This window comes from Saimiri boliviensis, chromosome 2, assembly GCF_048565385.1.
Source record: "Saimiri boliviensis isolate mSaiBol1 chromosome 2, mSaiBol1.pri, whole genome shotgun sequence".
Taxonomy (NCBI): domain Eukaryota; kingdom Metazoa; phylum Chordata; class Mammalia; order Primates; family Cebidae; genus Saimiri; species Saimiri boliviensis.
Genome location: NC_133450.1, coordinates 97,433,955 through 97,448,206, shown reverse-complemented (window position 1 = coordinate 97,448,206; position 14,252 = coordinate 97,433,955). Strand labels below are relative to the sequence as shown.

The following is a 14,252-nucleotide window of genomic DNA, read 5'->3' as shown; positions in this document are numbered from 1 at the left end:
TTGATTCTTCTTTAGGAATCTAGATTCTGTGTGTTTGTTCTTCCATGTTTTAATGAAGCTAGCTTGATTTTTGTTTCCTTGCATTCAGGGAGCAGCTGGAACTCTTAAAAGTAATTTAATTTGTTTTATAATTTTTGACATTTAACTGACTTCTCTTTTCAGATTTTCTTGCTATTAGTTATATAGTATCACAAAGTCATTATTAATATAATCTTATTTTCTGTTTTTCTCTCTCACTCCTGTTTTTTCCAGTCAGACTATGACTTGGAAATACTGGATCAGTTTGTTCTATATTCTTTTTGAGGAGATTTTTAAGTAAAGGACTTCATATAAACTGTCTTTTCTCATAACACCTTAGTTAGAGTTAAATTTCTGGGACTTCTCTAAAGCCATTTATTATAAGCTTTCTTCCTTTAAATGATATTTTTAAATTTCTCTAGTTTTTCATGTATCTTTGCTCATTTTGTCAAGAACAATTTTTTTGGTGCAGTGTATTTAATTCTGTTTTATACTTGAATGTGGACTATTTTCTATGCTGGCATTGGTGTAAATTTAAAGGCTTAAGATATCTTGGAAATCTGGCCAATACATGCTTACACCTGCCAAGTTGGAAAGTGTATCAGTATAGGATTGGTCAGCTGATAAACAAGGCCCCTTCCCCCAAAATGTAAACTGTTTTCAGTTGCCTTTTTAGGAGAAGCTAAAGAGTATGGAGCAGAAAACACATCAGGACCCTGTGAATCAGCCATTTGCTCTTCAGTTTCTTCCTGTGGTAGTTAAAACAATAAAACACAGTTGCTAAGCTCTATCCTTGTGTTAGTGCATACTTCAGTCATTCTTTCAGGGGAGAGTCTGAGAGTGATAAAAGGCTCTATAGATTCTAAGCAACTTTTAGTATTCCATGCTCAAAGTTAATTCTTCTTACTACAACTACTGCTAGATGCTTGTTGTTCAACAAGTCAGTCCAATAAAACCAGTTTATAACTTCCTTAGGTTTCAAAATAATTTTTAAGATGTTCTTTTTAAAAAAGAGATGGTAGTATGGCAAAAGAACATTGGAACAGGAATCAGTTGACCTGGTTCTAATTCTGGTTCCACCACTAACTAGCAGTGTGGCTTTGGACATGCCACTTGACTTTTCTCAATGTCAGTTTTTTCACGTCAAATGGAAATTAGTACTCTATTGGCTTTGCAGGATTAATGTGTGTTTGAGGTGTAAAGCTCTGGTCACACTGTAGGTGGTAGAGGTATAGTGGCAGTTTATAAATATATGTATGTATGTATTATTAGAGTGAACAATCTTAATTCCGTTCATTATTTTGCTTCCTTAGATGAGAACTCAAGCCAAACACAAATCAGTTTCGACAGGAAAGTTGTCTGGTCATGTCTGTTTCATGTTTAATCAGTGATATGAGAGATGGGAGATAGTGTTAGTTGACTTAATAACTGGATTTAAGTAGCATTCCTTTTTGTGTGTCTGGGATCTCTTTCCCATCCCTTTAATTAAAATTGGTTGACTGATATGTCATTTATAACCAAGGAGTAACTTTACCCTTCCTGTTTTCTTCTGGCCTTTTCCCAGTCAAATCCAATTTGACTTGGATTCAAAATGTAGCAAAGTATGCACATCTTTGGAGTAATCAGAGAGACACACTTCCAGAACAGGTATATTTTTATGCAGAGCTTTCCATGAAGATGTCTCTTTAGTGATAGGAGAAAAGGAATTTTATTTTTTTAATTTATTTATTTGTTTGTTTGTTTATTTAAAGAGAGAAAAAAGAAAAAGAAAAAAAAGAAAGAAAGAAAATGAAAGAGAAAATAAGAGGAAGAGAAAGAGGGAGAGAGAACCAGAGTCTTGCTTTATTGCCCAGGCTAGAATGCAATCTAAAAATGGGTATTGAAAACCTCTTTTATGCTAATAATTGTGCTTAACAATGGAGACAGGAAGGAATAAGGGAGGAAAATAACAAACAAGCAGCCAAACAGTATTTCATTTAAACCTGTGAAATGCTATGCAATTACTGAGGAGTGATTTACTTCCAATTATGTAGTCACTTTTAGAGTAGTTGTGATGTGGTACTGATAAGAATGTATGTTTTGTGAATTTGGGGTGGAGAGTTCTATAAATGTTTATTAAATGTACTTGTTCCGGGTCTGAGTTCAAGTCCTGGATATTCTTGTTAATTTTCTGTCTCGTTGATCTGTCTAATATTGAAAATGTGATGTCAGAGTCTCCCACTCTTATTGTGTGGGAGTCTAAGTCTCTTTATAAGTTATTAAGAACTTGCCTATGTATCTGGGTGCTCCTGTATTGGGTGCGTATCTATTTAGGATCATTAGCTCTTCTTGTTGCATTGATCCTTTTACCATTATGTAATGTCCTTCTTTGCCTCTTTTGATCTTTGTTGCTTTAAAATGTATTTTATCAGAGGCGAGAATTGCAACTCCTGCTTTTTATTTATTTATTTATTTTTTGCTCTCCATTTGGTCAGTAAATCTTCCTCCATCCCTTTGTTTTGAGTCTTTGTGTATCCTTGCATGTGAGGTGGGTCTGGATGCAGCATACCGATGGATTTTGGCTTTTTGTCCAATATGCCTGTCCGTGTCTTTTGATTGGGGCATTTAGTCGATTTAAATTTAGGATTAATATTAATATATGTGAGTTTAATATTGCCATTTGATGCTAGCTGGCTGTTTTGCCCATTAGTTGATGTAGATTCTTCATTATGTTGATGCTCTTTACCTTTTGGTATATTTTTGGAATGGCTGATATTGGTTGTTCCTTTCTATGTGTAGTGCTTCTTTCAGAAGCTCTTGTAAAGCAGGCCTGGTGGTGATGAAATCTTTGAGTACTTGCTTGTTCACAAAAGATTTTATTTTTCCTTCACTTATGAAGCTTAGTTTGGCTGGATATGAAGTTCTGGGTTGAAAGTTCTTTTCTTTAAGGATGTTGAATATTGGCCCCCAGTCTCTTCTGGCTTGTAGGGTTTCTGCTGAGGGATCTGCTGTGAGTCTGATAGGTTTCCCTTTGTGGGTAACCTGACCTTTCTCTCTGACTGCCCTTAGCATTTTCTCCTTCATTTCAATGCTGGTGAATCTGGCGATTATGTGCCTTGGAGTTGGTCTTTTTGAGGAATAACTTTGTGGTGGTCTCTGCATTTCCTGTACTCGAATATTGGCCTGCCTTGCTAGGTTGGGGAAGTTTTCCTGAATAATATCTTGAAGAATATTTTCCAGCTTGGATTCATTCTCTTCGTCACATTCAGGTACACCTATCAAATGTAGATGAGGTCTTTTCACATAGTCCCGTGTTTCTTGGAGACTTTGCTCATTCCTGTTTACCCTTTTTCCTCTAATCTTTGTCTTCTCATTTTATTTCATTGAGTTAGTCTTGGACCTCTGATATCCTTTCTTCCGCTTGATCAATTCGACTGTTAAAACTTGTGCATACTTTGTGAAGTTCTCGTATTGTTCAGCTCTATTAATTCACTTATATTCCTCTCTAAATTGTCTATTTTCATTAGCATTTCATCAAATCTTTTTTTAAGGTTCTTAGTTTCTTTGCATTGGGTTAGAACATGTTCTTTTAGCTCACAGAAGTTTCTTATTATCTACCTTCTGAATCCTGATTCTGACAATTCATCACAGTTATTCTCCATCAGGCCTTGTTCCCTTGCTGATAAGGAGCTGCTATCCCCTGAAGGAGGAGAGGCATTCTGATTTTGGATGTTTTCAGCCTTTTTGTGCTGGTTTCTTCCCATCTTTGTGGATTTATCCACCTGTCATCTTTGTAACTGCTGACTTTCAGATTGGGTCTCTGAGTGGACATCCAGCTTGTTGGTGATGTTCTGTTTTTTTGTTTTCCTTCGGCAGATGCCCCTCCCCCACAGAGCTGGCCCTTCCTGGGTTCAGCTGTGCTTGCTGTGAAACTCTCAACCACCAGCATTTCCAATTGCTGTTTTTTTGTGGGGGTGGGACCAGCCGAGCCAGATCACCCAGCTCCCCACCTCAGAGCCACCTTTTTTTCTTTTCCTAATTGAAGGGTCGATTCTCTCCCAGGTGCCTGAGTCGCCCACCAAAAAGGCACCGGGATCTTTGCAGTTTCCCATGTGGCGACCGCGCCAGCTGAAACAGCGGCGCTGATGGCACTTTTCTGCTCGGGCATCTCCTGGTCTGGCTCCCAGCTTCAGTCCCCTTTTCAATCAGCTGAATGGGTGACTCTGCCTTCTCGGAGCCCCAAATGTCAACTAAAAGGGCGCCCAGTCCTGCATACTCTGCACTGAGAACCACCACGCCGGGACGCTGGCCAAAAGAGTCGCGCTGGCGACCCGTGGGGCTCCTCCGCTGGGAGTCTCCTGGCCCGTGGGCAACAAAAATTCCTCTGGAAGTCTGGCGTCCACTCACTCCCTGCACCTTCACTGGGAGCTGCAATCCTGAGCTGCTGTTAATCGGCCATCTTGGATCTCTCTCGAGAAAAGGAATTTTTAAAAAAATATTTAAAACTTTAAAAAGATTTAAAACTTTGTACAATCTAGGAATACCAAAGACTTCTTTTGTGAAATATCTCTCCCTTTTAAAAGATTTATCTTTGGGAAATGTGAAGGTGTTTATGTTTTACCTGTTTTCACATGTTTAGATCACTTTAACATAGGTTTTAGCAGTCTTATTTTCTGTTCGCCATATGAACATCATCCCTTGGGAGGGATATTTTGGCATTCATACTTGCTTTTCATAAAATTTTTCTTCTTTTTCCATGAAATTGATCTCAAAGGCAGTGTGAGTAATGGTTTATCATTTTGTCATGCTGTGTTTTGCTGCGTGTGGAACACAGACAAGAAATAAAGATTAGTCTTCACAAAATACGGGTCAGATTTCTCACTTGGAAATGAGCTGATATCGTCAGTGTTTTCTAATTTCTTACGTAGTATTTAAGATGGTGTTTCGGCCCCGTTTCATTATTTTGTACCTGTAAGAGCAGTCTTTGAGCTGAACAAAAGCATGTTTTCCTAAGACTGACACCCACAATGTTAGAAGTTAGACTATAAGCCGTAATGACCCTAGGAACTAAGAAAAAGCAGAAGTTGGAAACTAACATTTCTTCTAAATATTATATATTTTAATAGTACGTGTTCTGTATTGCAAAAGCAAAATAATTCACAAGTATCTCATTAATATCTAGTTTACAGGGCCTTTTCTAGTATCTCACTGGGTTTTCTTGGTAATATGTGAATTCAGACTATATTCACAAATCTTAAGGCATTAAAAGAAACTTGTTTCTATATTCTTTTATAAAATCCTTTCTTTAGCATCTGGTCTCCTTTTTTTTTTTTTTTTAATGTGCAGATAATGAACATGTGTATATGGAGTTGTCACAAAAGCTTTATAAATATTGTCCAAAAGAATGGAAAAAAGAGGCCAGCAAGGTACGACAATATGAAGTCACTTGGGTGAGATTACATTTATAAGCAAAATTATTTTGATTTTAAAAAATGTTTATTTTAGCTGTTATACATTGGAAGAAACCTGTAAGCAATACTTTATATAGCAGAAAATGAGAAAAGAAAATTTTAAGTTCTAAAGTGTCACACTAATCGAGTATTAGTAGCTTATAGCAAATAATAAATAAAAGGTGGATATCTGTTAAATAATGTAGGATAATAACTTTTTAGTAATCTTGGAATAATGCTTTGAAATGAAAAGTATGTGGCTATGCTAGGTTTCAAAAGTGCTGTTCTAGAAGTTATTATGAATTTTTAAATCAACTTTTTCTATACTTGCATTTGATACTTTGTCCTTTCATTATACTGGTGCTTTATTTCGCAAACATTAATTTCATTTACATGGGAGAATATTAATAGGGAATTCACTCGTGTTTCCAGAACCTCCATAGTAAGTCAGGAATAGTAATACAAATCCTCTAATTTGTATTTAAGAAGTCTTGGAATAAACTAGAAGGCTACTTCAAAGCCAACTACAAAGTAAAGAACTTGAATATCTAAATAAACAAACAGCATATTAGAATTTGGTATGTGGAATGTCAGAGGAACAAGAGAACATTTGTAATAAGGAGCAAATGGTCACCACAGGGAACAGAGCTGAGCGAGGAGCTGGATCTCAGCTAGAAATTTCCACTGGCATTTATTTTTATCTTCCCTTATGTTGTCATTGGCATTACAGTGAATGCAAATCGGATAGAGGGATAGTGCCCTGTTTTGCTTTCTAACTTCCTAATTTTATATGAATCTGGTATCTCTGTGGGACAACTGTCTACCTACCACAAGCCCCCACTCATTCTAAGTAGCTAAAACTGTCAGTGTTTAAAAAGTGTCTTGCAAATAATTGTACTTTGGTTGCTTTTGAAACCCATTTTCAAAGTAACTAGAAATAGCTTGATTTGTGCGTGTACTTTTGTTTTTAGGGTATTGACCAATTTGGGCCTCCTATGATAATCCACTTCCGTGTGCAGTACTATGTGGAAAATGGCAGATTGATTAGGTAAGAGGACAGGGAGCGATTCAAAACCTTTTTTCCCCCATAGCCCTTTTTCTGACATACCAAATAAGTTACTTGTGTTTATTCTTTGTCTTCAACTGTTAATATATAAACTCTGTAGGAGCAGCATTTTTTTTCTTTTTAATCTTTTTGTATACCGGTATATCCTCAGTCCCTACAACAGAGATACAATAGGCATTCAGTAAATATTTGTTAAGTGAATGAATGTTAGACTATTGATGAAAATGTTGACAGTATCATTGGCTCACATTTTTTGCCCTCCACATTTTCATAAACAAATCGGTCTCCAAAAAGATACTTTTTTCAAGAAGAAATTAACACTTTTGTGAAGAGTGAGGGGATTGATTATGTTCCTTTCCAGTGGTAAGGTGGGAGTGAGTCAGGGGCAGGAACTCTCCTATAAAAGTGGATGCGTGTTTATATGATCAGTTTTCTTTTCTCGTTTGGGGTCTTGCTTATATTCTTGGCAGTAGCTTTAAAGCCAAGATTAAGCCCAGGGATGCCATCCTATAAGAATCTTAGGTGCAGTTTGACAAGGGCAGGTAGTTGATTCTTTTTCTGGAGGAGTGTGCATGATCAATACTAGGCTCAGGATAGAGATTAAGAATTGACTATTTCAGAAGCTCAGTCTATATAGGAGGATTCAGTGCTGGAAAACTTTCAGAGGTGACTTTCTTAACCAATAAAAAATACTAGAAATATGAACTCTGTTTTGCCTGTATATTTTTAAACTTTGAGAAGCTCCATGTGAAAAAAACAAAATATATTTGGCTGGTGAGTTATATGTAAATTTAGCTCTTGATATTTTTATCAGTGCCAAATGCAAATTAAAAAGTAAAAAAACCCGGAATAATTTTTTAACAGGCTAAGAAACTTCATTAGTTATTCTCAGTTTACGTAAAATTTTTACTGATTTTACCTGCTAGGTGTGGCATGACCTGGAAAGAAGGAATATATATATTTAACAAATTAAATATTTAACAAATTAATTATTAGCCCCCTACGGCTAAGTTTTAATGCATCCCTATGCTTCTGCCCCTTTTTCCCAGGCATGAACCAGTCCAAACCATGTGTCATTGGCATTATAAAAAGAAGCACTTTGAGGCTGGGCACGGTGGCTCACACCTATAATCCCAGTACTTTGGGAGGCCAACGGGGGTGGATCACCTGAGGTCAGGAGTTCCAGACCAGCCTGACCAACATGGAGAAACCCCGTTTATACTAAAAATACAAAATTAGCTGGATGTGGTCATGCGTGCCTGTAATCCCAGCTACTCAGGAGGCTGAGGCAGGAGTCTTGCTTAAACCCAGAAGGTGGAGGTTGCAGTGAGCCAAGATTGCGCCATTGCACTCCAGCCTGGGCAGCAAGAGTGAAACTCCATCTCAGAAAAAAAAAAAAAAAAAAAAAAAGCTCTCTGAAAAATGCTCTAAGGGGGAGAAATTACATAAATGCTTTATTTTTAAGCTTTTTCTACTTAAACGTGGTCTTAGTTAAAATAAACCCATATGTGTTTATTGTTATCTACTAATGACATTAGCTGTGAACCTCAGATAAACATTGAACCTGAAATAATGTAGAGGCAAATGAGCTCATTAAAATACGTAAACACACATTTTTACTTTGATGACAAAAGCATCCTATTTGCCAGTAAATGCTTTTTGGAGCTTTTACCATGTTTTCCCCAGTCAGCACTTCTTAATATATTTAATGGTGACTGCACTGATTTCTGACCTCAACAAATTGTAGTGAGTGCCCTGTTAGTATTTCCTTTCGTGGGGAGTATAATAATTGTTGTGACATGTGCCTATAAAAAATACCAAAAAAGTAACATTAACTTAATTTAAAAACCCCAAAAGATTTAAGGAAAGCATTCATTTCATTCTTCTTAGAGAAGTTCAAAACAAGTATAAGAACACCTTCATTAAGCAAATTTTTTTTCCGGAAGAGTATATATACAAACACTTATAAAAGTACTTAGAACATTTGCAGGGTGTTCCATTAAAAAATAATAAAAAGAACAGCAAAACACTGAAGCAGGATTGCTCCTCAGATTTTTTCCTTATTTATGTCATGTGTGCAGCATCATTGTAGCAAAATTAGTACAGACAACACATGTCTAGCTTCTATTCTAATACTTCTTCAGTGACATATTTACCATTTTAGAGTAGAATGATTCAGACCTTTTTCTTCTCTGGACGAATCAAATGCTGTAAGCCTTAGGAAATATTATTTTTGTTTGGATAGTCTGACTTGGGGTTCTGACTCCCTGCAGTCTCAGTGAGGCAGCTCTTAGATATTAGCTACAATCGCTCCCTTTTCAATGAGGTGGGAGGGAGGAGCAGAAACAGAAGGGCTCCTGTCACCAGATAGAGAGCAAGCTTTGGGTTCTGTTTACATGTCATTGGATTGTTCCATCAGAATGTGAGTTCTGTTTTCTTTTATTTTCCTAGTGACAGAGCAGCAAGATACTATTATTACTGGCACCTGAGAAAACAAGTTCTTCATTCTCAGTGTGTGCTCCGAGAGGAGGCCTACTTCCTGCTGGCAGCCTTTGCCCTGCAGGCTGATCTTGGGAACTTCAAAAGGAATCAGCACTACGGAAAATACTTCGAGCCAGAGGCTTACTTCCCATCTTGGGTAAGCACTGTTTTTAAATTCGAAAGAGGGTTTTCCCTCAGCATTTCTGGTTTCTTGTGTTGCTACTCACGCTCTTTAAGAAATGGGAACACAGATGTTCTGTGGCCAAATTCTTCATGATTCCCAGATACAAATTGAACACTTGAGAACATGGCGCACATCACGTCTTCATGTGCTCAGTCTGCTTAAGGTGAATGGGGAAGAGGATTGCCATCCATCTGGTAATACGGTGGAGCTTGGAATTTGCCAGCCTCCTTTTGGCGTTGATATGTCCTTGACCTTCTTGCCCACTCTTACTGAAGCAGCATTGTTTCCCTTTGAAGGAAGAAAAACATAACTCTTTTAAAAGTAGGATTATTCTTCACTTTCCTTTGCTGAGAAAACAAGTATGTCAACTTCTGGCTCCCACCTGCATGTCCTTTACTCCCAGGGGAGGAACTAATCCCTTCTTTCAGCAAGAAAACTGAAAATAAGTTCAGTTATTCCAACGTGAACTGTCTCAGCTGCCCTTTCTCCACTCCACCATGTCTGTGTCTCTTCCCTTCATTCCTCCAGGCCTATGCTGTATTTTCTCTCTCTTCTGTATCATTAGCCCCTCCCCAAACTAACTCTTTTTCAGTAAGAACATACACAACATGTTTGGTTCTCAGTCACCCACCCTCAAGAAAGAAATGGGGGAGGGAAAGAAGAGCTACTACTCTTGCCTTTCCTTCTCAGTAAAGCGTCTTGAAAATGTAATATATATTTGATTATTTCAGCTTCTTTACTTCCCACAAGTGTTCTTCAAGCCATTTCTATCTGCCTTCTTTCCCTGTCAGTCTACTTACGGTGCTGCCCATTAGGTTGCTCTATATCAATGTAGTAAAAAAATAAAATAAAATAATTAAATATACATTACCTTTGCTTTATATTGACACCAATTGCTTTGGATTGACATATCCAGTAGACTCTTTTCACTGAATTTTGCTGCTGCACTTGACACTTAATCACTCGCATCTTGGGAGACCTCATCCAAATTAATGCTTTGAGCGATCACCTACGTGAAGGCAACTCCCAAATCTGTTTCTCTCCCCTGTATCCTTAAGGTGGCTGTTTACCCATAGGCACTTCAAACTCAAAATGTCCTAAATCAAATTCATCTTCTGGCCACCTCAATTCTACATATTCCTACCTCTGAGTACATGAGAGTCATCCGGAACTCGGCCTTATCACCATTCCTTCTCCCTGTCCTGTCCCATCAACTGCAACACCCTGTGACTTATATGCTTGAGTACCGATCACCCAGCTTAAGAAATAAAATTCTCTTCTATTTTTGTTGTCCCTAGCTTTCCTAAACGTGCATTGCATCCCCTCCCTGTCTTAGCTCCTACCATTTCTAGGTTCCTGTTCTCAGCAGCCCTGTTGCAGAAGCTCGTCCCTGCCCCAGTCTTTACTCCACAGCTTGCAAACGAGATGATTTTGCCTCTGATTTAAACTTTCAGAGCCCCCTGTGTCACCTTTGGAGTCACAGGGTGACTCAGGCTCCCACGCATAACCTAGAAACTCTCCAGATTGTAGTCCCTGTCAGCCATTCCAACTTTCTTTCTGGTTGTCTTGCACCTTGACCTTTAGGCTCTGGCAACATTCAGCCATGGATATGTCTCCATACCTACTGTGGTGTTTCATGCCTCTGGGCCTTTCTTCTTGCAGTTCCTTTAGCCAGTGAAGCCCCTCTCTGTTTCACCTGGCTTACTCCTACTTGTCCTCTGAGACTCAGCTCAAGTGTGGCCTCTTCTGGGCAGACCATCTAGGTGCCCAGTGCTCAAGTACCTGGCCATAGTGTTTTACATCTTATTTCACATGCTTTATTTATTCCTTGCTCCCAGTAAACTGTTTCTCAGTGTGTTCTGAAAGACGGATATAACCTTAACCTTTTCTATTTCCTCAGCCCTTCACATTGAGGTACTCAGTAATCTTTTGTTGTGTGACTTATGGTGCTTCATTTGTTGAAGAAAAATCACAGTATCTGTCAGACTCTTCCTGTCTCTAGCATGTTTGCATTCTCTGGTTGTCATCAGCTGCTCATGGAATCTTGGTTATTGAAATCCAGTAAGTTTGCCATGGCAACCAGTGTGCTGAGATACCAGTGTCTCCCACCTTTGGGATCACTAAAACCATCTACTCTAGTGCGTTTACAAATACCATTTTCATTGTGTTTTTGACCTAAAAAAAAGGTTGACAAGTACTGATTTACTGATCACCATGTAAAAGGAATCTGGAAAGAAAAATCCATAACTTGAGTTCTTAGCAGAACTTGACAACTCACTATTTAATTCATCATGTTTGAGTCTCTGTAAAATATTAAATAGGAAGAAACAAAATGTCAATATAAAGACATTTTTAAATCAAAAATTCTGTAATTTTAAAATTTAGATTATTTTAAACACTACTCTTTTGCGCACATGGCATCATTATTTCCATCTTTTATAGTCCTTATGGAATCAGCTAAGACTTTAATCAACACCTTTCTCTTAGCCTATAGCTGCTGGATACTATATATTTGACATCTGAAAGCCCAGACTACTGTCTGATGAAAATCTAAGTCACAGTGAATCACAATGAATGTTTGAATGAAACGGTTTTCTCATGAGTATTCCCACAGTGTTCATATCAGCCTCTTATGCAAGAACCAAAAATGTTTTAGAGAATTTCTCCCAGTCCCCTGCCTTCTTTGGATTAACATTTAGAGCCTCCCACTCTGTGGCTGTAATTTTCTTAGGGTTTAGGTAGGATCCAGAACCTGAAGATGTGTGTACTCTGGATGTATTTCATGGTACCAAGTATACACTTGCAAGGATAAACAATTATGTCTACAAAATTAGGAAAGTTTGTGTAGTTTTTTTTCTTGGTGACTTTAAAGCAAAGATGACTTATTTTTCCTATTTGTTGTAATTTTTCTTCCTAGGTATTAGGTAGTACAACTAAATTGACTCTGTAGCTTCTAGACTTAGCTGATTCAGCCTCGTAACGTAACAGATGGTGAAAACGGAATGAAAGTGGGAATTTTCTAATGGAAACCAACCAGTTTTCACGGCCTATTTTAGATTCTCGTTCTTTCATTATTTTGTGGGTGGGGGTAGTATTTACATCTCTCCAACAAATGTTGCATTGCACACCCCATGTATCCCAACAGGTTGTTTCCAAGAGGGGGAAGGACTACATCCTGAAGCACATTCCAAACATGCACAAGGATCAGTTTGCACTGACAGCTTCCGAAGCTCATCTTAAATATATCAAAGAGGCTGTCCGACTGGATGACGTCGCTGTTCATTACTACAGATTGTATAAGGTACGAAACGGCAGCTAAGTCTTCAGCTTCTGAGAAAAAACCTTCTCAATAGGATTGAGAAGGAAAACCTTAGGATTTCATTTCTATTAAAAATGATTATTTCGCTTTTCACACACTTTGAAAAGAGTGTCCTTGAACTGCTTTTTGTTGTTGCAGGTCAATCTTGGAGGCCATGGTGCTTTCCCTCTGGCCTAGAAGCAGGATGGAGTATTTTTTAATGGTTCTAATAGTGAGATGACAAATGGCTATAAAATGTTAATCTGACTTTTTCAGTGATGATGACATTGTTATTTCTCTCCTCCGCAAATCTGCTTTTCTGCTTTGGGGAATGGCATTTACAACTCCTTTGATAAATAATTTTTGATATTCCTCAAAGTAAAGCTATACCTGCATTGTGTCCCTTAATTACAAGAGCATTACAACAACAGGCAGTGTTTATGGAGTCCTGTGTTGACTGGGCACACTTTATATGTATTTTTTTAAATCCTCATAACTCTATACAAAAAGTACTTTAATCTTTGTTTTACAGACCTGGAAACTGAGGATTAAAGAGATTAAATAATTTACCTAAGATCACAAAACTAATTGGCAAAGCCAGGATTTAGTTGAGACCTTCTTGATAACACAGCCTGTGTGCTTAAGGCACTGTATTCCACAGGTTTCTCACTCTCAGAAGTTACTCTCCTTTGTGTCCCGTGTATCTCTAGCCTCATTGTTCCATCCCAGGGCTGAGGTCACACACTTAAATAACAACTGGGCCATGCTCTGCAGGGAATCACTCACACTACTCTTTATCATCTTGTCTTCTCTTCCCCTCCTCCTGACCCCTTTCCGCTATTCCATAAGTGCCACTTTGTTGGTAAGAACTCCTGAATACCCACTTAAGTATTCAAAGGTATATTCTCAAACCAAATGGATGAAGTGGTTAAAATGGATAAAGTAGTTAAGAGCACAGTCAGTGGGGCCTAACTGCCTGGGGTTGAATCTCGGCTTGGCCTCTTACTTTGTGACCTCAGGCAAGTTACTTACTTAAACTCTCTGCACTTCAGTTTCCCCATAGTAAAAGGGGACAGCGACATACATACCTTCCTTTTAGGATTGCTGAATACTAAAGAAATTGTTGGATGAAAACTGCTTAAAACAGTGCCCAGCACCTGTTAAGCATGATGTTAAGTTTGCTGCCGTTACCATTACTATTGTTAGTATTATGCTTTTTATCTCTACTGTGCCCTTTGTGGTAGGATTAGCATAGCTCGACCATTGGAAATTGGGCTTTAGTTTGGATGTATTGCTCAGTAATCTTCTTAGCTGGTTCAGACCAACCGATGGTTTTTCTGTCTCTCTTCTATGCCCAAGAGATGCATTATTAATGCCCCATCATCCTTGAAAGACATAATTGAGTTCCATAAGATCTCGTTGGCTAAAGTCCTAAAGGAATAAGTTGTGAATTTTTTTTTAACCTTAAGAAATGTCATTTGTGATACCTCAGTTTATATGAAAAGATGAAAATAAATGACAGTTTTGATAATTTGTTTATATTTTTAAATGTTTTAGAAGTATGAATGATATGTTAGAAAGAGTAAGAGTGTGGCCTTGGAATCAAATGTCAATTAGAAACCCTATGTCACTACTTGCTATAGCTGGGATCCTAGACAACTATAATCCTGAGGCGTCTATTAAGTGGGATGATACAATATGCTTCACAAGGTTGGGAGGCTTCAGTGAGATAATGAATCTGAAATAATGAGATGGAATACCTGGCACATTAGTGAG

At 38.0% G+C, this 14,252-nt stretch overlaps 1 protein-coding gene across 2 annotated transcripts in view; it reads left to right on the top strand.

Moving 5' to 3' along the window:
* Positions 1-14,252, top strand: part of FRMD6 (FERM domain containing 6) — an 88,666-nt gene that overhangs the window by 53,630 nt on the left and 20,784 nt on the right. The window contains exons 4-7 of one of the 2 annotated variants that reach the window (XM_003930528.4): positions 5,344-5,423; positions 6,419-6,495; positions 8,965-9,151; positions 12,324-12,479. In XM_003930528.4, coding sequence (XP_003930577.1) covers positions 5,344-5,423; positions 6,419-6,495; positions 8,965-9,151; positions 12,324-12,479 — 500 coding nt within the window. Of the gene's footprint in view, positions 1-5,343; positions 5,448-6,418; positions 6,496-8,964; positions 9,152-12,323; positions 12,480-14,252 lie in introns of both variants that reach the window. The other variant, XM_003930529.4, reaches the window with a different exon arrangement.